Here is a 27,566-nt window from a genome sequence, read left to right on the forward strand (position 1 = left end):
TGAGCCCCCTTTGAAGTTTCTACGACGAACCCTTCCATGTGAAGTGCCTCTGGGGAAAAAAATAATAATAATAAAATATTGGGGCCGTATGGCCTTTACTATAGGCAACGCTATAGCGTTGCCTCTGATAAAACCAAAACCATAAGATCAGATTTTAATCCAGGTTTATGTTGGAGGTGGATGGAGCTCGTCCGGAATGATGCAGACCATGTCTGCTGACCACGTACCTCTGGATACGGGGTTTCCCCTAACTAAACGCTCCGATCAGGGTGGCCTCAACCTCATGAGGTGGTTGGAGCCCACCCCAGGATTCTCAGTATACAGGTAAATCCTGTCTCTAATCAGAATCCAGGCCGAGGGTCGGTTGGGCTTGCAACCCTCCACCCGAAACCCATTGCAACGAATAGCTTAGCAACTGCCTCGGATGACCAATGACGAAGATAACGGCAATTGATCCCCCAAGCCCAGTCTTGCCCCCTGAGAACATAACTGTTTGCGGAGCTCCTGTTGAAGTTGTAAAGATCTTCACTTATCTTGGCTCCGTGCTGTCTAATGAAGGCTTTATAGAGGAAGAGGTGTGCAACCGAGTTTCAAAAGCCTCGTCTATCGTCGGAAGGCTCAACAATCTCTGGAGAATACCGCATATATCTAGGCGCACGAAGATGCGAATGTATAATGCATCCGTAGGCTCGGTCCTCCTCTATGCAGCGGAAACCTGGCCTCTCAAATCAACAATCCTCAGCTTGATAGACGTCTGCCAGACGAAACAACTCCGTCGGATTCAGGGACTTCGATGGGACGATTTTGTAAGTAACGCAAGGTTGCTCGCACTCACCTCCCAAGTGCCATTCTCCGTCCAAATAGCGCACCGTACTCTCAGATGGTTCGGACACCTCCTGCGTATGCCGACGACAACCCCAGCCTGAATAGTCTATGATTTCGTCGCTAAAGCCAATGGCTGGTCTCGCCCGAGGGGCAGACCTCAGACAAGGTGGAAGGATAGCCTCAACAAATTCCTTGAGATAGCTAACATCGCTGTCGAAGAGGCCCAATTAATAGCAGTAGACCGGTCAGCCTGGAGGAGCAGAGTTGCGACGCTCTCTACGCCACCCCCAACGTGGCAGGAGCCTTAAGTCAAGTCAAGTTTATGTTGTGCCTCCATCTGGAATTCCCTACCAGTTTCGGATTTCGGCTTTGTCATTCCTATGGACAATTTAAAAAACAGCTAACTAACCACCTCTTATGCCTAGACAGTTAGTTCTCTCCTCCCTTTTTTCTCCTCTATCTTTCCTTTTCAAGTTGTTTATTTCATTTATTTTGATTGGCATGGTAGTTTTTGGTGCTGTTTAGTTTTTTTTTCTTTTTTTTGTCTTCTTGTCCTTCTGTTCGATTTTAGTGCTATTATTTAATGTTATGTTTATTCTACCACTCTCACTTGCCAAAGGGCCAAAGGGGTATAAAGTTCTGTATTTTTTTGTGTTTCTTTTAAATAAATTGATTGAAATTGAAAAACTGAAAAGAATTAATAAAAATCCTAAATGGTTTCAAAGCAATTTTCATCAAGCTATTCTAGCCCTTGAAATTATGTAAAAAAAAAAAAAAAAAAAAAATGAACATGAACTTTTAGACTCAAACTTTTTTTCTCTTTTTTTTTTGCTCCTCACTTTAAAGATGCAACAGCATAACCGGTGTTATTCATGCTCACAATATTTAATGACGGCCAAACTATTCAAGCTCTTATCACCTATTTATATCAGCAAAGAGCATAAATTAATTTCAAATAAAGAATTACACAAAATGAATTTTCACACACAGTTGTTTAACTAAAATTTGGCTGTTCCTAATGCGGGGATACCACTTGGGGGATTTGATTGAACCCCCTCCCGATTTTGAGAATATATTTTTATTATTTTTTATTACAAAATAAAAAAAAAATTGCCCCCCCCCCCCTAACCCCCAGACTTTTAACAACACATTTTTCAATTCCATTTTGAAACAAAATTAAAAAATATCATTTTCCGCCCCCTACTATTTTGTGAGCTGAAGTCCCTTGTCTAATGATTGAATTCAAACTTCTTTTTGTGAAGATTTTACAAGGCTAAGATAAACTTCTATATTCAAAGGTGCAATAAAATACAAGCTAAGATTTTTATAATGATAAAAAGACGAAAAAAAATTAGGGAAAAATCGATAACGAAACAAAGTATGACAGCAAAATAATGGAACGAAACCCAAATTGTATCCACTAATTTAAGCGACTACAAAAAACCCGCATTGCCTTTCAGTAATATAGTGTTTGCTAGCTAAATCTGGGTCATACCCTACTTAATATTTTTGAAAAAAATTTCCCCCTTGCAGTATTTAATTTTTATATATTTAAAACTACCTCAATTGAGGCCATGGACGGCCGAAGTGGGGGGAGGCAGGGGGCTGCTGCCCCCCTAGAACTTCAAATGCACACTAGATATTGCTGAAAAAGCAGATGGTTGAAAAAGCAGAAGGTTGGAAAAGCAGTTGAAAAAAGGTATATGGCTAAAAAAGCAGTTGATAAAACGTCGATGGTTGAAAAAGCCGAAATGACCGAATAAAAGTCAAACAATCCATAATGTTTTGGAAAGATTTAGCTCTAATCCAAGAAGACTAATGCTGAAGCTTATTGATAATTTTTGGTGATTGCTTGTTAATAAAGATTTCATAGGTATGTTAGAACTTGCTGGCAATGTAAGGTTTTGTGAGCTGACGATATAACTTCAGCTTCTCCCCCGCCCCTCATCACAGAATCAGATTTCCCCCCCCCCTTACATAATAAGCTACGTACGCCCATGTTTGAGACCAGTGGTTAAAAAAATCAATCCAACTTAGACCAGAGTCACTGAAACACATCTCCCCGGGGAATGGCGAAGCAGAAATTTGGTGAAGAGCAAACTCTGTTCTTGTCTGATGGCAGCCAGAGAAGAAGAGCAGTCACCCTAGTGCTGAATAGCACTGCCAAAAAGGACCTCCCGTCGTTCTCACTAGAAGTACCCAGGTTCCTGAAAGCAAGGCTCAATGTCAAAAACGGAAAAATAACCGTTATCACCTGTTACGCGCTAACAAATAACTATAACAAGAAGACAATGACGTGTTTTACGCCATATTCAGTTCTGAGCTCTCGTCAGTACCTCCATATGATTACCTCATATTCGTAGGAGACATAACTGCTAATCCTTCAGGCCTGTGGAATTTAGCTGCGGGACTCGAGACAGTAGAAAATTGAATTATAATAGAGAGGCTGCTCAATTGCTACTTAGCCTACAATCTTATATATTGCAACACTTGATACCAGAGACTGGGTATAGCCAAATATACATGGTATGACAATGATGGATCACCAAAGAAGATGCTCGACTATATCATCACATGCCAACGATGGCTGTTGTATATTTAGATTGCCATGTCTACTAAGGTGTCGAGCCCGAGGACACAAACCGTCGGGTGATTAGTGCCAAAATTAAGCTTCATATTAAATTAAAAGAACAGCAGTTCATCTCTTAAATTTGACACTTGTCGCATATAGCAGGACTCTGCTCTAGCTGATCGATCCGAGGTTAAAATATCCAACAGATCTGACGCTCTATAGAAATGTAATGATATTGATGATGCATAGAATTCCTTCAAGCAGATGCTTTTGAAGCTGCAACTAGCATTGCTAGGATGAAGCGACGAAAGAAAAAAAGATCAGCAGCAATGCCCCTGCCATTATGATATACAGTTGGGATGCTGACTTTCACAGGACATGACTGCCTAGGGTTGTTGAATATAGAGTGGAACATCATGCTGGAAAAGGGTCGGAAGACATTTAGTAACAACAAGGCATGTGAGCTGCAAGAGGCCTTAAATAAGAAGAATATAGGAATTACGTGAACTTTCAGTTGAGTGCACTCAGGTTATGGCATAGCTTCAAAATGCCAGTGGTAAGAATACCTACAACCAGTCACAGAGCCTAAGTCAGTGGGAAGACCACTTTGAAAACTATTTTACTCTGAGTGACTCAAGTAGCCAGACGAACAGCTTGCTGCTTCTAGAGCCAATGTCACACCTGCTCCTGGAAAAACTATGTTTACAGCAGAGGGGATCAAAGTTGCAACTTGAAAGGTAATAAATAAAAAAGCCCCAGTCTTATGTGGCCTAACGTTGGCATTCTTGAAAAATAGTGCTCAAAAATAATCCTCTGGTTACAAATGCTGCTTAGTATTATGCGACTTTGAAAAGGTCCATCAGACTGGAGAAACCGCGTACTTGTGCCAATTTGCGAAAGAAATGGAAGTAAAGTAGAATGTAGCAGCTATCCTACCATAGCTCTGCTTTCGGTACCCAGTAGGCGCTTCACTATGCTGCTCTTTCAACGAGCATCAAGCAACTTACATGCCCCCCAATACTCATAGCAAGCTGGGATCCTGCCAGGCCATTAAACAGCGGAGCAAATCCATATAATTGGACCGCTAGTGGAGAAAACTTTAGAATATAAGAGAAAGGTATACATTTTTCGTCAAGTTTCCATGTGCTTTCGACACTGTCAACAGACAGTCACTGTGAACAATCCTCCAATCTGTAATTGTGGCCGTAAGCATTCTCAGTCTCTTCGAAGAGTTCTAAAACAACATTGAAAGCGATGTCTTTGAAAACGGTCAGCCATTATCATATTTCAAAATCATGAACAGTTTTTGGCAAGGCTGTACCACCACAGCCAAGCTTTTCAACTGCATCACATACCATATACTCAACGAAAAATTGCTGTCGAAGCCATTTGTCATAGATTTTGCAGTAGGATTTCTCTCGGATGTTAACTTTGCTCATAATGTCGCACTAGTATGTGAAAGTCCCAATGATATCAATACCGCACTGGAGTCTGCAGTAAACAAATTTGGTTTAAAAGTAAATTTCTCTTAGATCAAAATCATGCCAGTTGGCATGACACCACCTAGCTCTGTAAAATCTATAGATGTTTGGGGTCAGAATGTTCAGTTGGCAGTCGGTTCACTTAAATTTATTTAAAGGCCTACTCAAATAGAGATTACGATGCAGGAGTCAAGAACAGCAAGGATCGTGAAGATGAATACCGTCTTCAGCCTTCTTCTAAAAACAAAATTTCACATGCCACAGATCAGCCACATTACTAAGCACAATATCTATTCTGTTTTGGAAGCAAACTCTTTGCTATTCTCGTCAGAGACGTGGCCTATGACCTAGCTTCAGGTAATTAAGCAGAATACCATCGAGATGAAAAACCTCCGAAAAATTAAACACGTCAGATGATTTGACAGGGTACGGAGCCTGGAAGTTCTATTAGCCTTCAAGTTATTACTCTTTTCAAAGCAGCTGATTACTCACTGTTGTGTTGAGATGACCGTCTGAACTGTCTGCCCTCGTAAATTCCTGCCTGACTCATCTACGACTTTGACCCAACTGCAAAGGGTTGGAAGTGGCCCATAGAAAGACCACACCCTAGATTGAGGGTCAAATTACTTTTGGAAACATCAACCTCGACGAAGATCCTACTCTCGCCCACAACAGGCTACTCCGGAGAAGACCAATGGCATTGAAGTCTGCCTCCCTTTGTGCTTGTGACAACGCAAAGCAAGACCTTTAAGCAAAAGCAGGTCAAAAAGCTACTCAAGACCTGCGTAGTTTCAGAGGCCTAATAGCTACACTGTGGTGCTTTCATCCCAACATATTTTGACAATTTATACAAATAATGGCCAATAATTATGAAATATATACGCAGTGCTATTTACACTTGCACATTATTTGTAGTTGCACGCCAACTATAAGGAAGATTTTAGGTTTTTTAAGGGGGATGGTTCTTGAAACTCAAAAGGCCTTTTGGGCCAAATATTATAATTTTACGAAAAAATTATTTCAGATATGTTTTTCGGGTCAGAGATGTGGCTACCTCCTAATATTTCTTTAGTTGGAAGAATAATGTTTCGCGTCTACCATATTCTACGAATCTATGGTCTGTGAATAATGCGAATGGAAGCTAAGGGAAAGGAATCACACTCTCATTGCTGAAATAATCCAAGTGTGAAATAGAAATCATATCCATATGCTTAGCCCCACTGATATGGTTGGGTCGGGAAGCGTTTCCCTTGTGCAATATTTGCCCGAAGAGGCTTCTCCTTAAATGAATATATTATAACTTAACAAATCAATTTTGGTAGTTTCGGTTCCAACCCCACTTCCCAAAAAATTAAGCATTGCCCTTTATCCAAGGGAACATCCTTTTTAAAACATTTGTATACATAAATCAAACTTTATTGCCCTGAGGGAGGGATAAAAGTGAGGGAAAAGCTCAGCTCATAATAAGGATAACCTGAATACGACATTAAATCGGATATATTAAAACATTTGAAAACAAGCTTTTGAAATAAAAGTAAAGAGAACGTTAACGCTTAAATCAAACATAAATTATCTAATGTAGCATGCGGGAGGGCTGTTTCCATAAACATCCAGCTTTTTACAATGAAGTTTTAACTTGTCATAGATATTTATCCTTTTAGTAAAGCTATCATTAAAATTTAGCACGGAGAGCAGTGAGCTCATGGGGTGGTTTTCCCCTCAATTTTTTTAGTTTTTGTAAAAAAAATTAGTTTCACGCTTTACTTTTATCTGATTTTTTTTTTCATTTGATCTCAATATGTAACCAGACATGAAATAGGAGAATTGGTATAACTGTTGTGCATATGTACAGAGAAAGTAAGGGGTATGAGGACTATCTTACCCCTAAACAATGAGCCTGATCCTAAACTTCCAGCTAGGTAAATTATCTTACAAAGTCTCATGGGTCTTGCATCGCAATAGGAAAAACAAATTCTCTTTTCCTAGAAGGATAGATAAGACCGGATAGATATAGCCCTAACTGTTATCTATTTATTTTTACACGTTATCAGTAGAGGGATAAATACCAGGCTAAATATATTAAAAAATCACAGAAATAATTAGTAAAGTAAGTATGTTACTAAGTATGTTATTAAGTATGTTGAATGCCCAAAATCTGGTTAATGTCGACATTCACCGGCAAATGTCTGAAATTCCATTTTCTCTGCTTGAATTCAATTAGCTTTGCGAATCAGCTTTTTCAGTCTTATGCAAGCTTTTATGGTAAAAGTTCAATTTAGGTTAGATTTGGTTAGGTTAAATTAAGTTATAAATCTCAGGAATGGGTTGGGAACCTAACCCAACCTAACATAATCAAATCTAACCTGTCATCATCGAACCTTGCATAAAACTTACAAAGTTGACTGGCAGCGCTGACTAAATCCAAGAAGATAAATAGGTATTTTGGACATTCACCTGTGAATGTTGGCATTCACCATATATTAATGTCGTCGTATTTTTGTTTCTGTGAATATCTGGCAAAATTTACATTTTCTTGAAGGGTTTACTAGATACCTGAAAGCAGGATGAATGCGGAGTAGCCCGTAGGAGCTTGCAAAGTATTGCCAGTAAAGAGAAGGATCTTGTCTCTGGTTTTGCTTAAACACACTGTCTAATTTTTCAGTCCAGTTCAAAGCATTCAGCACTTCGATATCTGAAATTAAAAATTATGCAAGTTATTGGTAATTTACATGGGAACTAAATCGAAGTTTTCCTGGGAATTGAAGAATCATGAAAATTGGAATTCTCAAGATTATTGTTAGCTCTAATTAAACTAGCAAGGCATGATCCAATAAACTTATTTTTAAATAAAATCAACACATTCAGAAATACTGATTTCAAAAGTCAAATTTTATATAAAAAGCATTCAAATAATGACCCTGTTTGAATATTTATTTACAAGCGTGTTGCTCTGGTTAGAGCGATTTTGCGTGTATTTTTTTCAGAGAGACGTCTCTGTTTGGAAACTAAGAGGTCACTGAAGATCTTGATCGTTGCTAAGATTTCTGTTCCCTCTCAAGCACGTGACTTTGCAACAAGCCTACATCAGTAATTGTGTACACCAAAAGTTATTAATTACTATGAACAGATTTACTAAACTGAGTCAAAGCTTTGGCGATTAAGAAACTATGACTATGTGCCCCACTCCCACCAAAAAAAACTAGTTAGTGGTGAACAGACTAATGTTTAGTTTGTCCATCCTTACAGTATATTTGCTAGATGCCAGACGTTACCATCCCTAATTATGAGGCGTAATGAAAAATACGTGCAATTCGTTCCTTACCAGTTTTCTGTTTTAATGAATCCAATTTTGAAAGGTCCATGAACATATTTTGGTGGTTCTTCAATCCTTTTAGACCATTTTTCAAGAAATCTGGGAACCTCTTGATAACCCATTTTTTTCTGCGTCATTTGCCTCATCAGCGCTATTAAAATGGACGTATTTCAACTTATTTTTGTGTTCTGAGAATTAAAAAATGTCAGATGGGATTTGATCTAGGCTGTAAGTTGGATGTGACAGCAATTGTCATCGAGAATCTTTCGAATGCTTTATGTAACACGAGAAGAACGTGCCAGGGTATTGCCGTGATAGAAGAGGATTTTGTGATGCTTTCTTCAAAACTTTTAAAGTTTTTCGACCTTCTAAGATATCTATAATCATAACTCCTTCGGAGCTTGGGGTTGAACTTTGGAATTACTTCCTTTGTTTCTTTGTATCCCCCCCCCCTTTGTATGTAAATTTTGCTCCACCCTTCATCTTCGTCTCCCCATTCTTGCTGGAGGCTCAGTGTCCCTAATGCCAATTTCCAGCAGCCTTGAAAGATGAACTGAAGGATTCCGGTCCAAAGCACCTCAGTGAAGTCCTAGCCTAAAGCTGCTGCACGTGATAATTCCTTACATGTGAACTCAGTTTTCTGAATCCGATGTCAGTATGATTCAATTTCCATGGATGCCAGTCTTAGTTAGTATATTGGATGCCAGTATTAGTATATTTAGTGCTTCATAACCTTCCAGCTCAGTTTTTACCAGCTCTAGTATTCTCAAAAGCCCTCAGGTATATTGGGTTATCACTTAATAACTGCTCAGTACATACAATCTATTTGTACCAGTCTCTTATCCACCTTACATCATTAGATTTAACAGTTTCAGATCTATCTATTCACCGAGACAGGATTATGTTATTTCTCTAAACTATTAGTAAAGAAAAAATTCCCATATTTACGTGTTTCTAACGCATTTTCTGATGCTCGGGGTCCTCAAAGATGATCATTATTTTCGTGTTATGTGGTACCACTGAGGCAGAATTTTCTCCCGGAGGGTATAAAGCAAATAGATAATGTTAGACAGCTCTTTAGGAGGCTGAAATCTTGCCTTCTGGGAGGCTGTTAATAATTTAGAGTAAAACATATTTACTTATTTTGTTTACTAATTTATCTTTACTTATTGTGTTTTTGTCAGTTTTTGTTTTGATTTATAAGTAAATACGAATATACATTTGAAGTAGACTAATAGGATGCAAACAACAATTATACACAGCTTAACTTACAGCCCTTGCTCCATGATCGGCAGGTGGGATTGTTAACCCCAGAGGCATGGTTATTTGACCTTTAGACTATTTTAAACAAACCTTTTTTTTAATTTTGATCGGATGCATTTGGGGGGAAAATGGCGGTTAAGAGGGAGAGGCTGATTGTCCTCTTACTATCTTTGATTTTTCTAATTGAACTTGAAATTTCAATTTCCAATCGAATGAGCCTTTTCCAAAGTTTGCGTGACCATCCCTTCTATAACATACTTGAATTTTAAAAATAGGTAAACTGCAATAACCTACAGCCCTTGCCCCTAGGACTGTGGGGGTATTTTCTAAACGCATTTGTGAATCACGTTTTATTGTTCGATTGGAAATTGAAAGTTTTAATGGCCTTTTTAAAAGTAAAATGTGATTGCAGGACACCCCCCCCCCCGAGAAAAGCTCCTCCTGTGGAAAATACCTCCGGGAAATACTATCTCGTGGAATATACACCCTCTGAACAATACCTCCTCTAGAAAAATCTCCCCACAAAAAACCCCTTGCGGTTGGTTTGTTTCCAATCACTTTTAACTGACAGAAAAAGACTAGAACGGCCTGGGGATTATAACTAATTGTTACCTCCATCCTCCTCTTGTCTCTCCTCTAGAGCTAATTGTGTCTTTATCGGTTTTCTCAATGAGAGTTGAGATGTTTTGGCACTAAAGTGCCACCTTTAAGGTATCTCCCTCTCTCCCTAGCTACAAAAAAAAAATCAGAGAACCCCATTGCAGAAGTTTAAGTCCCTTCTAAGTTTTATAATTTGTCCAGTGCTTACAAATAATGTTTGTTATTGGGAAACATACGGTTATTTTTCGCATGGGAGATTTTGAAGAATAGGGCGAGTTTCTGGAGGATTTTCTATGAGAAGAACACATTTTTTCACAGAGGGGGGGGGCTAGACTTACCCAAAAATTCATTTTTTTCTAGTTTCCTTAGCACTTCTCAGCTAAATTAAAAAATAACAGAACCCAAATAAAATTTTCCAATTTGGAAAACTGTATTTTCCACGAGAAGGTATTTCCAGGGGAAGATTTTCCCTTGGGATAGGCGGGGAAATAAACGCCCAGACCTTTATATTGTGACAGGGTGAAGGGAAACCCCAGTAACAGACATAAAAAAGGAGAGATAAATCTGGCTTTAAGAGTTTGTGACGTCCGATTTTCTTTGTTTTTGTGACAACAAAACAGAGCTATTTTATTAATCATCTTGACAGTCATTTATAGTATGACTTTAAAAAAGCAAACAATTCCAACAAGGTTGAACGTGTAAAGATTCTCACTTGTGTTGTACAAAATGTAAGTACGGTGATTGAGTTGCACGAGAGTTCAGTTATACGGGGATTCAGTTGCACGGTGGGTCAGTTGCATGGTGGTTCAGTTTCATAACGAGCTGTAGTGATTTTAATATTGGTTGTGATGACAGACAATTGATGTTTTTGAAGCCTTAATGATTTTAATAATGGTTGTGATGATATGCAATTTATTCTTTTTAGGCTGTAGAATTTTTAACACCGTTCGTTATGATGAGCAATTAATGCTTTTGGAATAAAACTAAACAAAAGACTCTCTTTGATATCCAAAGTAACTGCATCTTGTTACTAGGGCCAAAAAATTACGTTAAAACTGAAAGGGGGCACTAATATTATTAGTTTCAGGTTCATTTATTTTCCTATCGTGTATACATAACATACTAAGTATACCAACATCTGGAAGAGAGACAAGCTTGTTTTGCACAGATGAAACAACTAAAGATATAAATAACAAAATATGTGGATGATTAATCAAAATAAGAAGAAAGCGAAGAAAAGAAAGAAAAAGAAAGTAAAAAAGAAAAAAAATATGATTATTCACCACACCGCAGCAGAAATCCCACCCGACGTTAAGCAAACAGACAAACAAAAATTTTAATTTTTCACCCAGCAATGGGACAACAAGAGGAAAATAAAGACCCGAGAAAAAGACCCAAAAACAAAACAAAACTTCAATTAATAGCAATAATAACTATAAAGGTAGAATAAATAATAACTGTCCAAAAGGAAGGACTTCAACTTATTTTTGAGATTCCTAACGGCAGATCAAAAGCAGACTCGTATTGATTGCATGCAGCAACCTGACAATCTCTTAGAGAAATTAAATAAAAAAAACAAGTTTTTTTAACTGAAAGTAAGGAACGACGTTAAAACTTAAAACGAACAGAAATTATTCCGTATATGAAGGGGCTGTCCCCTCCTCAACGCCTCGCTCTTTACGCTAAAGTTTTTTTATTGTTAAAAAAAATAGAGTTGTGAGAAAGTCAAACTTTAGCGTAAAGAGCGAGGCGTTGAGGAGGGACAGCCCCCTTCATATACGGAATAATTTCTGTTCGTTTTAAGTTTTAACGTCGTTCCTTACTTTCAGTTAAAAAAACTTGTTTTTTTTATTTAATTTTTGAACGTTTTTGAATTAATGCAGGTTTTGATTTTGGCTCACCGTACATGAATAATTAAAACAAAATTTGCATATTATATTTGGTTAAATGGCTTTCTCGAAACTTGTTTAATTTTATTTACGAACGTTTTTATTAGTAATAAATATACGTAACTTAGAATTAACTTACGTAACGAGCTTCTATATTCATAAATTTTTAACATGTATTTTAGGGGGTTCGCCCCCTAGTCAATACCCTGCTATTTAAACTATATTTCGAATTTTTTTTTTCCAGTTCTTTAAAAATGACCTCTTAATCACAATCAGTTGATCAGTTGAAAAACTTGTTTTTTTTTATTTAATTCCTGATCTTTTTCTTTAATAATGCTGGGAAATCCGGCGCCCCCTTCCTAGCACTGTCCCTTCCCCCATGACACCTTCCTTCCTGGACAGATCCTTCCATATAGCCCCCGACCCTCTCCTTCCCCCAACTACCAGAAAAAATCTCCGCTGAAAAAGTCTGTATACTTCCCAATAACCAATACTATATGTTAACATTGAGTAAAGTTCATAACTTTCAGCCCTCCCCTGGGGACTTTGGGGGATCAAGTCATCCTAAAAGACATTTTTATCATATTTTCGACCATGTTGAACAAAATGGCTATCTCAAAATTTTGATCGGGTGACTTTGGGAAAAAAATGAGCGTGGGAAGGGGCCTAGTTGCCCTCCATTTTTTTTGGTCACTTAAAAAGGGCACTAGAACTTTTAATTTCCGTTCCAATGAGTCCTCCCAAGATATTCTAGGACTACGGGGTCGATACGACCACCCCTGGGGAAAAAAAAACAAAAAAAAAAAACAAACAAACAAACAAATAAACACGCATCCGTGATCTTTCTTCGGGCAAAAAATTAAAAATTCCACATTTTTGTAGATAGGAGCTTGAAACCTCTACAGTAGGGTTCTCTGATACGCAGAATATGATGGGGTGATTTTCATTAAGGTTCTATAACGTTTAGGGGGTCTTTCCCCCTTTTTTCGAAAATCAGCCAAATTTTCTCAGGCGCGTAACTTTTGATGGGTAAGATTAAACTTAATGAAACTTATATATTTGAAATCAGAATTAAAATCTGATTCTTTTGATGTATCTATTGGTATCAAAATCCCGTTTTTTAGAGTTTCGGTTACCATTGAGCCGGGTCGCTCCTTACTTACAGTTCGTTACCACGAACTGTTTGAAACGGGATCTCTCTGAAATTATCAATGGCTGGCGTAGTTTACATGTATTGCGAGTTAGGTACAAAGATGGACAAACATGAACAGATCAAAAGAAAAAAAAAATAGATAGGCAGTGTTAGGAGATTGTGCTTAACTTTGAATAATAACAAATGAAATGTGACCGCCTTTTCAACTGGAAGAATATTCAATGAAGAATATAAACTCTTTGTAGAGGACTTGCTTGGAAGAGACGCTGGGGAAGGAGGAAAGCCTTTTAAAATACGAAACTCCTTATTTTGTTGTCTTTGGGGTGGAATAAAATGGGATCTGAAAGTATGCAAATAAATAAGTGGACAGTAATTTAGGTAAGAATGAACAAGAGCAAAATAAATAGAACACACAGCTTCCAGAGGCAAAACGAATTTCATACGGTTCTAATACCTACATACCTTCCAAGGTTCAATCTTAGATTATTAATATGTGGCTTCCAACTTGAATTTGAATCAACTTGAATTCGAATTTTTCGAGTATTTAAAGCTAGCCTATTTGCCGTAAACCATGCTACTAGTCTATCAAATGCAAGAATTAAATTAATGTTTTCCACTATCCTCATCAACTCCAAAAACAGTACAGGCTGTGTCATCAGCGAATAGTGCGGTCAACTCTAGGTCTGCAATTGAATTACTTATATCATTAACATAAATTAAAAACAACAGAGGGCCTAGAATTGAAACTTGAGGTACGCCAAAATTATTTGATTTTGATTTGAAGATAATGATTTAACATTGCCCCCATCAATGCACTGAACTCTATCTCTTAAATATGACATTATTAACGCATTAGCCTGACCTCGTGTGCTACAATTTGACAATTTTTCATTTAAAATTATATGGCTTATAGTATTAAACGCTTTCCATATATCCACAAATATAGTAGCTGGAATTTCATCCTTATTCAAGGCATCATGTATAAACTGGGCTACTGCCAAGATAGCAAGTTCTGTGGAATGGCCTTTGCGAAACCCAAATTGGAACTTACTAAAAAAACTATTCTCTTCAAGAATTGAACCATTCTTACGTACAAACAACGTTCAATAATCTTTCCAAAAGCAGATAGGATATATTCTATCTGCCTATAGTTAGATGGGTCACTCACATCTACCTTTTTATGCAGTGCAATGACACGGGTGGACTTGATCGATTTAACTAAATTCATAGAAGATCCGTCAGTTCCTTCTGATTGTCCATTTTTGAGTTGATGAGGTACCATCATAAATTTAGCAGATGACACTGGGGGGGGGGGAATATGGATCGATGATTAAAGGGGATAAAAAACTTTGAAGTCAGCAGAATCTGGTGCAAAATTTCGGAATACCTCTTCTGACGTCTTTTCACCTAATTTGGCGAAGTGAGTGTTGAACATGTTAGCAACGGCAATTTTTCCTTTAACAGCTGTACTACCATCCGGAGTCATCATCTTATCCGGAAGAGAATTCATCTTTTTTTTTTTTTTTTTTTTTTTGCCGATATAGTCATTTATTAATGACAACGCCTTCTTAGGAGATCCATGCGCAATATTGAATGCCTTCAAATAGTACTGCTGTTTAGTTAAGCAGTTAACAGAGCTTGGACTAGCAATTTTCGTATGCTTTAATAGAAGCTTGATTTATCTAATCTGGACGAGACAAATTCTTTCTATACAGCATGTTCTTTGATTGGATTAACCTTAGTTTTCCTCTTGCAATCCAAGGCTTTTTGGGTCTATTATAACGTCTTAAACGGGTTAAAGTCATAGAACAAGCCAGATTGAGTGCTTTGATGAATTCTTGAACAAAATGATGTGAAGCTTCATTTGTATCCTCACAGCCTAAGCATGGTGAGGGGTCAATTTTATTTTAAGCAGCAGTTCATTCAATCGCTGAACAGATGCAGTGTTAGTCTTCTAGTTGTCTTGATCGGAGTTGCCACTTGCCGACACGTATGCATCTCCGTCAGAAACATAAAGTTGTCTGACGTTTCATCAACAATGACATTTCATGAGTCAAATTTCAATATTAAGAAAAATGTTGTCGATAATCTTTGCTGCCGAGCTTACAACTCGAGTTGGAACACGGCAAACTGGGGACAAGGCCCAGCGAAAGACAAAGTGTCAAAAAATCAAAAGCCGAAGGTGAATAATATGTGGATGAAAGAGCAAGACTAGCATTACTTATATCAATATTAAAATCCCCAATAAATATAATCTTCCGACTCCACTCAATTGGGACAAAAGAAAATATATCCCTCTTACTTATAAAATGTTGCACCGAAGAACTAGGTGACCTATAGAACAAGCAACACAAAACTTTATCACTCCCAAAATCAAGCTCAACAACGAGGAATTCAAACATGATTTCTTCGAACATAGAATAAAAATTTGAAAAAATTCTACAAGAAATATTATTATGAATAAAAAACCAAGGCATCCTCTCGATCTAGCATTCGTAGTCTTAAAATGAAATTATAACCATTAATATTCGCTAAATGACTAGTTGACTCATCCAAAAAAGTTTCACAAACATCTAATATATTCACTCGGTGGTAAGGAAGGAATCAAGATAAATGGTCCAAGCTACTAATCAGCCCACAACAGTTTAAACTTGCCAGCCTTATGCTACCAGGATAAACACGGCTCTTAACATAATTAATTAAAAACAGATAGATGACTTTGATATCTCCGGTTGAATATTTTAAATCTAATTATTGCTTTTGGCCCTCATGTTTGACCAAGCTCTAGATTACTACTTTAAGAGTTTGTATGCCTGGCGGGTTTTACTTCGACTCCAGTGGACGCCTGCCTGACTTTATTTCGAATCTTTCAGTCAATCACATCGCTTAGAACTATACTTGATCCGTCCTAAGTTTCAAACTATTGCCCGCTCTACATTTTTTCTCAAATACCACGTCTGTGACAGCCTCCACCAAGTAAACTGTGCTTTCCTCCGCTGGTCACCCATACTTTAGTTAATCAATAGATTTGAATGACGTTTCCTGTAGATTTGCATTTCCTTTGCATGCCTTTTACTTGAATTAAATAAAAAAAAGCTTTTTTCAACTGAAAGTAAGGAGCAACATTAAAACTTAAAACGAACAGAAATTATTACGTATATAAATGGGTGTGCCCCCTCCTCAACACCTCGCTCTTTACACTAAGTTTTTTAGTACTTTAAACAAGGGTCTTATTGCTCTAATTAAACAGTCTTGTGTTTCAGGATTCATTCTTAAAGAATTGGGACAAAATTTTAACTTTAGCGTAAAGAGCGAGTTGTTGACGAGGGGGCAACTCCCCTTATATACGTGATAATTCCTGTTCGTTTTAAGTTTTAATGTTGCTCCTTACTTTCAGTTGAAAAAACTTATTTTTTATTTAATTTTTTATCGTTTTTTAAATCATCCCAGGAAATCTGGCCCCACCCCCACGGAGAAACACACTTCCAAAGGAAATATCCTCCACACAATTGAATCCCGGTGAAAGTTTAACCCCGGACAATTACTCTTAACCACTCCGCACGTAAAATTGAGACGGTAGAGAGAAAGCAAGCCATATAAAAAGAAGTTTGTATAAGAATTCTGGCAAATTCCCCCAGCGTATAGCATCCCCTGCCAAGTTCACTCCCTGGAAACTTCCCTCCCACTGGAAAATTCCCCCGTGGAAAAACCCCTAGCATAACGGTTGTCCCCCCCCGACACCCCAAAATACATGCATACATCCGAATAACAAATACTATGTGCAAACAATGGGCAAATTTTTTAACTTAAAGACCTTTCCCCTGGGGCTGTAGAGGGGTTGTGTTATACCCAAATGCATAGTTATTAAGCCTTTAAACTATGATGAACAAAATGGTTATCTCAAAATTTTAATCAGCCAATTTTGGAAAAAAAGGGGCGAGGGAGAGGGCCTAGTTGCCCTCCAATTTTTCTGTCACTAAAAAGAACACTAGAACTTTTAAGTTTAGTTTTAATGAGCCTTCTCCCAATATTCTAGAACCACTGAGTCGATACGATCACCCCGGGGGAAACAAAATAAATAAATACATAAACACGCATCCGTCAAAAAATACAAAATTCCACATTTTTGCAGATAGGAGCTTGAAACCTGTATAGTAGGGTTCTCTGATACGCTGAATCTGATGGCGGGATATTCATTAAGATCCCTTGACTTTTAGGGGCATTTTTCCCTTTTTTCGAAAATCACGAAAATATTCTCAGACTCGTAACCTTTGATGGCTAAGACTAAACTTAATGTAATTTATATATTTGAAATCAGTATACAAAGATGCTTCTTTTGATATATTTATTGATATCAAAATTCAGTTTTTTAAAGTTTTGGTTACTATTGAGCCAGGTCGCTCTTTGCTTACAATTCGTTACCACGAACTGTTTGATATGCTTGTCCACTTTGACTCAAGGTTGTTTCGTGAGAGCTGTTTAGTTGGACAGCACCTCTTTAAACGAGTTGTTGGTAAGAATATTAGATAGGAGAAACATGTATTTATACCACGATTCTAGTTCTCACCTTACTAGAGTCCTGGAATTTCAAGAACAACTAAACTGGGTCATTTAGTATAGTTGTACATTCTGAGGTGGTGATACTGCAGAAATACATTTGTGACAATCAGTGAAATATATGTTTTCTGCCGTATATTAGTGAATCTTATTTTTTGAAGAGGAAATGTATTTCACGGAGCTCTTAGGCACATATGCTGTTAAAACTTATTATTAAACTAAGAGTGTTTCACTAGCTTATAGTGGTGACTATAGTGGAACACCAAATTATAGTGAAAGATTGCGGAAACAAGCTACCTGAGCCATGGATAGTCTCTCAGCAATTGAGTCAAAATTTGACCAAAGAGTAGGAAAAAGTTACAAGAGTAGAAACTGGTGCTAGTGCCAGACAAAAAAAAACTATATTTCTATTTAGTGATTGGTGACTTTGTTGGGCCTAAAATTTCTGCAAGACTGACTTTTCAGGCGTCTTAAATTGCAGGGAAGGTTAAAGAAAGCAACATTCCAGCCCTAAAATGTCTACTAGATCAAAATCCACTATCCTGCTTATCCTACAAAGATTTCCCAAAGCCAAACTAGGCCTACCTTGTCAAGAACAAAAAGTTTGACTTTAACTAATTCTTAAAATAAATGCCGATAAATTATCATTTTAAGTAAAGTTTAGCTTTAATGCTAGTGCATTGCTCATTAATTTTATCATTACTTACGCGTTATAGCAACCGCACTCAAGAAGTGAAGGTAGGGTAATCATAATCAAATATACCAAAATTGGTATATTTCATAATCATAATATCAGTATATTTAATATCATATCATAATCATAATATCATAGTCATAATCATAATAATCAGTATATTTGATTTGGTATCATAATCAAATATGATGAAAATATAATACTTTACTGACAAAATTATGCAAAGTACAACAGAGGAAAGCAACAAAGGAAAACTGAGGAAAGTGCAGGCCACCCAGAACGCATTATATTGAATACCTAACCTAGCCAACTCTGTATATTAAATGTTTAATTAAAATATACCTGCATAGTAGTTAATCTCACTAAGGCTAAGCTAATTATCTCTGAGTCCACACAGAGACGCCGGTTTTAAAACAGATCAAGAACAACAAAGTGGTCGCTATAACACGTAAGTACCATTTTATCAAATATCCCATTCTCTTTGAAATTTTCTAGTTTTACAAAGAATGAGAAATGAATAAAAGATCAAGGAGATATTAAAATCTACCAAAGATTAAAGAAAGTTGAATAAGAAAATTAAAACTTTTTCTTTTCAGAAAACGCTTTTGTTCCCAAGAGCTGTAGACAGTAAAAAAAAAAAAAAAAAAAAAAAAACATTTATTCTAACTACCTGAAGTAATTAAGATTGGTTAAGACTAAAAATGAAAGTGTTAGGCATTTGTAACGTAAGACTCAATAAAGTAAATTCATTACTACCCAGACTTTCATTTCAGTCCTAACAAATTTCAATTCATCTGCGTGGTAGAAGCAAATTTACACCCTACACTTTTTGACGCAGTTGGAGATCATAGCAGTGAAAGAAAAGGCTTTTTAAGTAAGACACGTGAAAATTAATTAAAATATTTAGCAAATATTAAGGAAAGTTGAGTAAGGAGATTAAAACACATTCTTTAAAAAAGAACTTGTATCTCCAAATACGCTAGACAGTAAAAACCCTTCTTTCCCAATACCCCAAATAATTAAAAATTTTAAGGGCAAAAATTAAAGGTTGGGCAGATATAACATAGACCTCACTGAATTCAAAAGATGTAACATGACCACCAAATTTGGATTTCTGGAAGTCAGCAATTCTGGATTTCAGGAGCAAATTTAAACCTTGAATATTTCACCATAGTTGGAGATAATAGCAAAAAAAGTGTTTGCAAGTAAGAAAAACAAAATTTGATTAAATTATTTACCGAAGAATTAAGAAAGTTGAAAAAGAATATAAAAACAAGTTCAAGAAAATGCTTTTGTCTCTAAATGCACTAGACAATATAAAGACATTTTTTTTCTCGTACCACAAATAATTCAAATTTGTAAAAAATGGACGCAGCCTAATTCAAATCATAAAACTCTTGTGCATTCATTTCAGTCCTAGAAAGTTTCACTAGGATAGCATGAACAAATTTATAGCTTATACATTTGGGAGGCAATTAAAAAAAAACACTATAAAAAAGGACAAATAAAATATACCGGAGTCCCTCCCCCCTGTCTGGAGACTGTCTTGATCCTAAGTAAAGGAAATTTGTTAAATCAAAAATGAAAGCACAAGACAGTCTTGATATAAACCTTAAAAAGTCATAAAATATATTATAATCTTTCGTAGTTTCATTTCAGTCATCGACGATTTCGTTTTTTTGGGTAGCATGAACAAATTTACACCTTATAAGCTTTAACACAATGGGAGGTACTAGCAATAAAAAAAATATAAACCGAAAGGATGAAAGTTGATTAAAAGAGCTATAGAAAATTAAATAAAGTTAAACACGAACATTAAAATTAATTATTTTAACAAGATTCAATTATTCCTAAGTTCAATAGACATTAAAAACCTATTTTTGCTACGCAAATTATTGTGATTTGTTAATATTAAAAATGAAATTGCAGGGCAGTCGTGACATGAAACTCACCGAAGTCAGAAGATGTGTCATGACTACCCATGCCTTAGTTTCAGTCCAAAGAAATTAACATTTTTCTGGGTAGCAGGAATAAATTTCATGCTTTACGTACTGTACCGCAACTTGAGATAATAGCATTTAAAAAGTGTTTGTAAATAAGAAGGATGATGATTGGTAACATTTAGAGAACAAAAAAGAAAGTTGAATAAGAATGTTAAATCAAATTCTTTCAAGAACACGCTTTTTTCTTCAAATGCACTAGACAGTAAAAAATCACTTTATTTTCTCAATAATCAAATAATCAAAATTTGTTAAATATAAGAATGAAGGCGTTGGAAAGTCATGGCATAGATCTTACTGAAGCTATGAAATGTGCCATAACGTCCCATGATTCCATTTCAGTCCTAAGGAATTTCAATTTTTCTGGGTTGCCAGAACAAATTTATACCCTTTAAATTTAGAACATTCGGAGATGAAAGCATTTCAATTTTCTTTTATAATTCTGTTCATATTTTGTTCAGGTAAAGAAGAAAAAGCAAACCAAAATAAAATAAAAAGTGTTTGTTTTCATACCTGAACGGATACCATCTACTGAACCGGGGGATTCTAAAATAAAACACAGGGATTAGACGAGACAGACGATAAACAAATGAAATGGAACTAATAAGCTGAGAAACGGCCAGGTTACATAGCCACACAAAAAGCACTAAAGCAGAGAGGAAAGCAAAGATTCTATAAGCAAGGTTGTACACCGTCCTTGAAGGACACCTGACTGTGTCAGGGACACCGTTTAGGAGTAAAGCGAGATTAGTGATGTATGTTAGAGATCAATTATCATAAATCATATATGAATATTAACAAAAAAAAATCACAATTAATAGCAAAAAAATATAACAAATGATTTAGTGTCTTTAATGATAAATAATTTTATTCTTTCGTTTTAATACGAGTACATTGAATAACACATATATAGAAGCAATTTTTAATATTATAAATACAAAATGAACTATAATGTTGGCTCCTTTAAGGTGGTATAAGTATTTTAGGGAGTAGATATGTAGATTTAGGGAGTAGGGTAGCCTATATGCCCGGTTGATATGCAAAGCTATGAATTGTGTTGTGATATGATTGATGTTGTGTTTAATATCAGCACTATCTATGGATGGAAATCAGAAGATAAAGGGCCGTTTGATCATGAAAGCCAGTGTGTGATTCACCTGAACAATTCAACTGTTTTGTATTTGAGGGAGGTTAGCCGCTGTTTGGCGCTAGTTTGCATACTGCTGGAGGATAGTTTGGAAAAACAGGGACTAATTGATTATAATTTTGTTTGTTTAAGGGAGGATATACATAATGTGTTTGATTTGAAGTTGACTGGAGGCTAAGAAGCAGTTATCCTACTATTTCTACTCCCTAAATCTTTTTAGGGAGTAGAAAGTGGTGGATTTAGTTATTCGCCACTTTAGGCTAAGAAATAGCCTAAAAGTGGCCTAAACTAAAAATGGCCTAAAGTGGTGGATTTAGTTATCCGCCACTTTAGGTTAAGAAATAGCAAATAATTGATGACTAGTAGTGACAATGGAGGTCTGGAATACACTATAGGTCAAGGATCTTCCCTGCTCGGCATGATAGGCTGGAAACGATTTGGGTTAGGTTCTACGAGTAGCCCCAACACACGAAAATGTAAGGGGGGAAGCAAGGATTTTTTTTTCTTTTTTTAATGAAGATGCAAAAAAATTATTTTCAAAATGTTGAAGGGCAATTCAGGTTTTGTCTATTTCATCTAATAAAAATATGACAAATCTTATTTGCAATATATAGGGGGGATCTGCTCCCTCCTCCAATTGATGCCCCCGAGATTTCCTGTTTATTTTTTCCTTGAATCACTGTCTCTGACTTTAAAGTAGGTTTTAGGACACGTAATGAAGACATTTTTTTAAGCTAAATTAGAACGACAAATTTTTTTATAATTTTAAGCCCGTTACATAGAGTCCAAAAAAGATGAAGTTTAGATGTGAAATTACATAGGAAATATGAAAAACCGTTTTTAAAGTTGAAATTTATCACTGTCATTCTCATTTAAGAAGCAAAATTTTAATATTAGAAATCTGCGATTTATGGCGATGTCAACTTTAGTGGTTACCATGTATCTGTATTGGTCATCTTTTCATCTGTTTCATGTATATGTCATCATAACCGGAACAACCTAATATTTTTGATCTTATCAAATTTGGGCAATTTTTAAGTTTTTTTTTTTTTTAATCCATTTTAAGTCATGTATGCTGACATAAGTGATTAGGCAATAGGTAATAAATAACTTAGATAATACTTTGATAATTCCAAATTAATACATAATAATGCCATTTTATTAGAGTTTATAAAATTTTACTTTAATATGTTAAATTAAATTATAATCTTTGAAAATGAACATAATTACAAAAAAACCATCTATAGTTAGATAATTATTTTCAAAATTGACCTTTTGTATTAAAAGTATTGAAAACTTTTGCGTAAATGTTGGTGTGATTTTACTGACTCATTAAGTGGACTGTTTTGTCATGAACTATGTCCTATATGTATTTTTTCATCCACTTGACTTATTGGAAAATGAAAGTATATTAAGGACTAAAGATAATAGCTTCAGTTTATTAGTTTACTTTTTCGTATGTTTTATATTATATTTTATCGACTGAAAATATATATACTTCTAAATTATATATCTAATTCTTACATTGATATTATCGTACTATATCACTAAATGTGGTCGCTCTTAAAATAGTACTGCTCATTGAGAGAAAATGTTGAATGCCTTTTTATTTTTGATTTGCTAGGACTTTAACCAAAGAATAAAAACCAAAGTAATAAGAACAAGAATATGATTTTATAGGTCACAGATGAAGTATTGTGCGAATAGCATTCTTTCTTACTAATCGTAGATTCTGGGTGACTTGCTCGATATTGAAATTTGGATTTTTAGCTTTTCAATTGCAATTTTACTAACTTTATATTTTATCTGCTTTTATTTCTGGTGGTTCTCCCCGTTGTTTGGTTTCTATTTTCATTCTTCCAATTTTGCCTTTTATTTTTTTTTTCTGTTTAATCCCGGGCTGATTGTTTTTTGCCAGGTTCGTTTCGTTCACATTTTCGTTTAGAAAATATGAACGTGATTCCTTCTAATACACTTTCTCTTAATGCACTTAAACAGAGGCTGTTGTTCTTTCGAAATATCATTTTTGTTTCGTACAGTATTTTCATTGGCCTTTTAAAACCCCATTCTCGTTTTTCTTTTCTTTAGTTTCTTTAGTGGAAGGCCGATGGGGTCTATGAGATTATAAGAGTTCAATACATAAATATAATAATGCGAGATCGAACATCGAAACTCGACGAGTCGAACCGATACACCTTCGGTGAGCCTTTAAAGTACCAAGGACATCCAAATAAACATTTTACCTTTTAGACCCACCTTAAGTCCAATCACAACTGAAAACCACGATTTTCTAAAATTTTGTTTTTGGATGTTTTCAAATTATTAAGTTTATTGGCAGTATTAAATTTTTGCCAGCTTTGCCACTGTAAAAATTTCATTAACAATCCGTTGATTCATGAAGATAACCATCACTCTATTAAGATGTTTGGTGCCATCTGTTTTTAGTCTTTTTGCTCCTGATATTATCCAAAACTGTATATCTATTTACATCTTTTTCATTAGAACTGAATATTCGATTGTTTTTAACTTTTTAAGGTATATTTGGTTTTGTAAGTTTCCACTTAACCAGTTCAAACAATCAGATTACATTTCCTTGGTACTTTAACCACTGTATAGTCTAAATATAACTCAAATATACATTTTTTTTTCCTTTTTAGAAAATATTTTGTCAAAGCTGTTAATAGATTTACAGGTTAACCAAAGTTGACCTTAAGGTCAACCTAGCAAAAGATTATGCAATGAATTTGAATATTTCATTTCAGTCCGTTTAATATTTCAAAAACAAATGAAAAATAAAAGCATATAGTTAAAGTGATTTAGACTTAGTTAAAATAGAGTATTAACGAAAAACCTACCCTGCCAAAATGCCGGCTTGTAGCGGTGCCACATCCCTTGGACAAAGAACACAGTTAGTCACATCAAAAGCACATATAACATCTCATCATTTCTCTGACGCCGTAAGGCCGTACCTGACGTTTAATATTTTTGTGGTAGTAGCTGATAATAATTTGATAGCCTTTCTTCAAAGGGGGGAGCAGTAGCGTAGTTTATGTTCAGTCGCACTTTGATCCTCCTGATCTAAATTGCTCTGTTGATTCTCCCTTTGAGAACAGCTTAGCAATGATTTGGACAATTATTCCAGAATAGTGAAAACGTCAGACACGACATCAAGACGGGAAAAAAGCGTTAAAAATACATATTTAGTATTTAAAATGAAAATTCTTGAATTGCATTTGCCCCATTTGTTTTGGTGCGATAAGAGGACAAACGACCAAACTTCAATGGTGTATCCAGGTTTTTTACTGGGTTTGAGCCCCCCCCCCCTCCCCCGGATTTTTATGAAATGTAAAAAGTAATAAAAATACATATTATAAACAATTATTGATTTCTTTTTAATGAATCTCCTCTCAAACAAAAATACATCCCCCCGAACATAAATCTTGGATACTGCTTCGCCAAAATTAGTAAGGTTCACGTCGTAAGAGACCTCGCCAAAAGTGGCAAAGGCCACATTTTCCTTCTTAGTCAACTAGTGAAGTCCATTTGTATATTCATCTTAATTGACATTTCTTAAAGATATTAAAATAATTTATTTTTTAAAGAAAAACAGCGATAAGTAAAGAAAGTTAACGTTTTGAGAGGAATGAACTCAGCACTTAAAAATATGCATTCAATTAAAATTTTAAAAATAAATTTCAGCAAAATTTAACTTATTAAAAAAAATACTCGGCGCATCGTAAAATCACATATATCCAAAACTGAGTAGCTTTGTAGTACATTTAAAATATTGTGTTTTTATTGCATTTTTTTTCGTTCAATTGAAGTTTTCTTTATTGCTGTTAACTCGAGAAAAGACCTTAAAATCTATCCTGAAGGTTACCATAGACTTATGAGGGGGAAGCGATGAAAATCATTAAAACTGCTCTATAAAGTTATAATTTTTATTTGTCCCCTTTTCGCAAGGTTCGAGCAATATACTAAAGGTCCATTCACAATGAGATTTTAATAAAAAGTGAGATACCTTGGGTCCATTCATAATAAGATATAGTCTGTTAAGCAACTGATGACTAGTTCTGATTGGTTCAAATACAAAATGTCTCCAAAACTTTTCATCTAACGGCTCAATGCAACATCGCTGCCTGATTCTTCTTCTTCTTTGAACATTTAGAGACGCTAATGCGTGATCTCCGTACTGTTGCAGACTTTATAGCAGGTGGGATTGAACCCCACTCCCGTATTGCCAAGCAGATCTTAATTTATTATGCCATTTTAGACTGAACAAAGTAGCAAATAATATATGAACGATTGATAATTGAGTTCTAGAAGATGCCTTATATCTTATCTTGAGTGGATCCGGCGTTAGCCAAATCGAACTGTGAATGGGGTGTAAAGGATATTTGAAATCATAACAACTAAAATCGTGACGTCAACCGATAGCATATACTTGATGTAGGAACATTTAAGGGTAAAAGCAAGTGAAAATAACACTTTCCCTTTTAGCCAAAAAAATTTTTCTTGTGCTCTTTCCAGGATATCACACATCCGGTACGAACTGCTTTATAACCTTTAGCTGGAAAAAATAACAAGCATCATTTCTAACTGGAAAGGTGATCCTAAAAGAGTTGTCGAGTCACATAGAAAATAAATCTGTTGTAAAAGTTTTTATCTGTTGTTGTTGACCCAACTCGTTTGGCTAGATACTGCATTCTCAGAATGCCATTCAAACTAGGCCAAAGGAAAATAAACAAAAACATGAGTGGAAACTGGCGCTAGCATCGAAAAGAAGAAACCGTGAAGGCCATCTTGCCTTCAGTGACAACTGCTGCATATTTGCATCTTGCCTTTATGTTTGACCCAAAACCGCGGCACACTTGTCTTTTCAGGCACTTTCACATACAGGAAACGTAAAAAACGTGGAATTCTGTTACCGGTAAGCCTAGCAGTTTATAGTAAAAGTCTCTGTGCAGAATGAATTTCGACTTTAAATTATTTATTAAAAAATCACGATTATTTATTACTTAGAGAAATTTGAGCCTTAATCGTTATGCCTTGTAAATTAGTCATATCGAATGCAAATTTCTTTTCTTCTACATTTTTAAAGAAGTTGTCGAACGCTACACCGTAAGTGATACTAGTAAGTTAATCCCTATCTTCCTATGCTGAATCAGCGGAGAAGGAGCTCCAACCCTTAAAGTTCCCCATTCTCTTTTGTCAACCCAAAGGACATATGCCTAGTATGGAGGAGGTCATAGGTACGACGACTCATACTGATGCCAGATGTTTCAAAACTTTTTTTTTGTAATCTGTGTATTTAAAAGCAAGTTTAAAGGTCCTTTTCAAGTTTGAGGCCGGGATTCGTAACTGAAATTGACGACGATGAGCTTCTTGGAGCGCTGAGCCCTCATGGAAATACCTTGTTTCTATAAATACATTCCAAGGCCAAACTGGCTATACATGACATATGAAACTAAGAGAGGAAGGGAAATAATAAATGAAAAACAAAATCAAAAAGGTGAGAAAACGAGGATTTTGTCAGCCAGTAGCAAAATACGAAGACGAAGGACAAGCAAATATTTCGACAAGGACCTCCACCAAGTAGTCCTTAGTGCAAAAAAAAAAAAAAAAAAAAATCTAACCTTTCGAAGTGTGCTTCGAAAGGTTTTAAAGGTTAAAAATGAGTTAGAAATTAAGTTAGAATGTTAGAAATATAGATCTCAGAAATGCTCAACATTCACTATTAGTGCATGGCGAACCATATATATATTTATATATATATATATATATATATATATATATATATATATATATATATATATATATATATATATATATATATATATATATATATATATATATATATATATATATATATATATATATATATATATATATATATATATATATATATATATATATATATATATATATATATATATATATATATATATATATATATATTTATATATATATATATATATATATATATATATATATATATATATATATATATATATATATATATATATATATATATATATATATATATATATATATATATATATATATATATAT

The 27,566-nt window shown here is 35.3% G+C and overlaps 1 protein-coding gene across 1 annotated transcript in view; it reads right to left on the reverse strand.

Annotated features, from left to right (window-relative positions):
* The window catches only part of LOC148943695 (voltage-dependent calcium channel subunit alpha-2/delta-1-like), a 193,288-nt gene that overhangs the window by 101,180 nt on the left and 64,542 nt on the right, over positions 1 to 27,566 (reverse strand). The window contains exons 5-7 of the mRNA XM_089101204.1: positions 24,350 to 24,385; positions 20,861 to 20,893; positions 7,432 to 7,570 (exon numbers count right to left, since the gene is read on the reverse strand). Coding sequence (XP_088957330.1) covers positions 7,432 to 7,570; positions 20,861 to 20,893; positions 24,350 to 24,385 — 208 coding nt within the window. The remainder of the gene's footprint in view (positions 1 to 7,431; positions 7,571 to 20,860; positions 20,894 to 24,349; positions 24,386 to 27,566) is intronic.

The sequence above is a fragment of the Artemia sp. Qi Xiang Cuo genome, chromosome 15 (assembly GCF_049724085.1).
Source record: "Artemia sp. Qi Xiang Cuo chromosome 15, ASM4972408v1, whole genome shotgun sequence".
Classification (NCBI taxonomy): Eukaryota; Metazoa; Arthropoda; class Branchiopoda; order Anostraca; family Artemiidae; genus Artemia; species Artemia sp. Qi Xiang Cuo.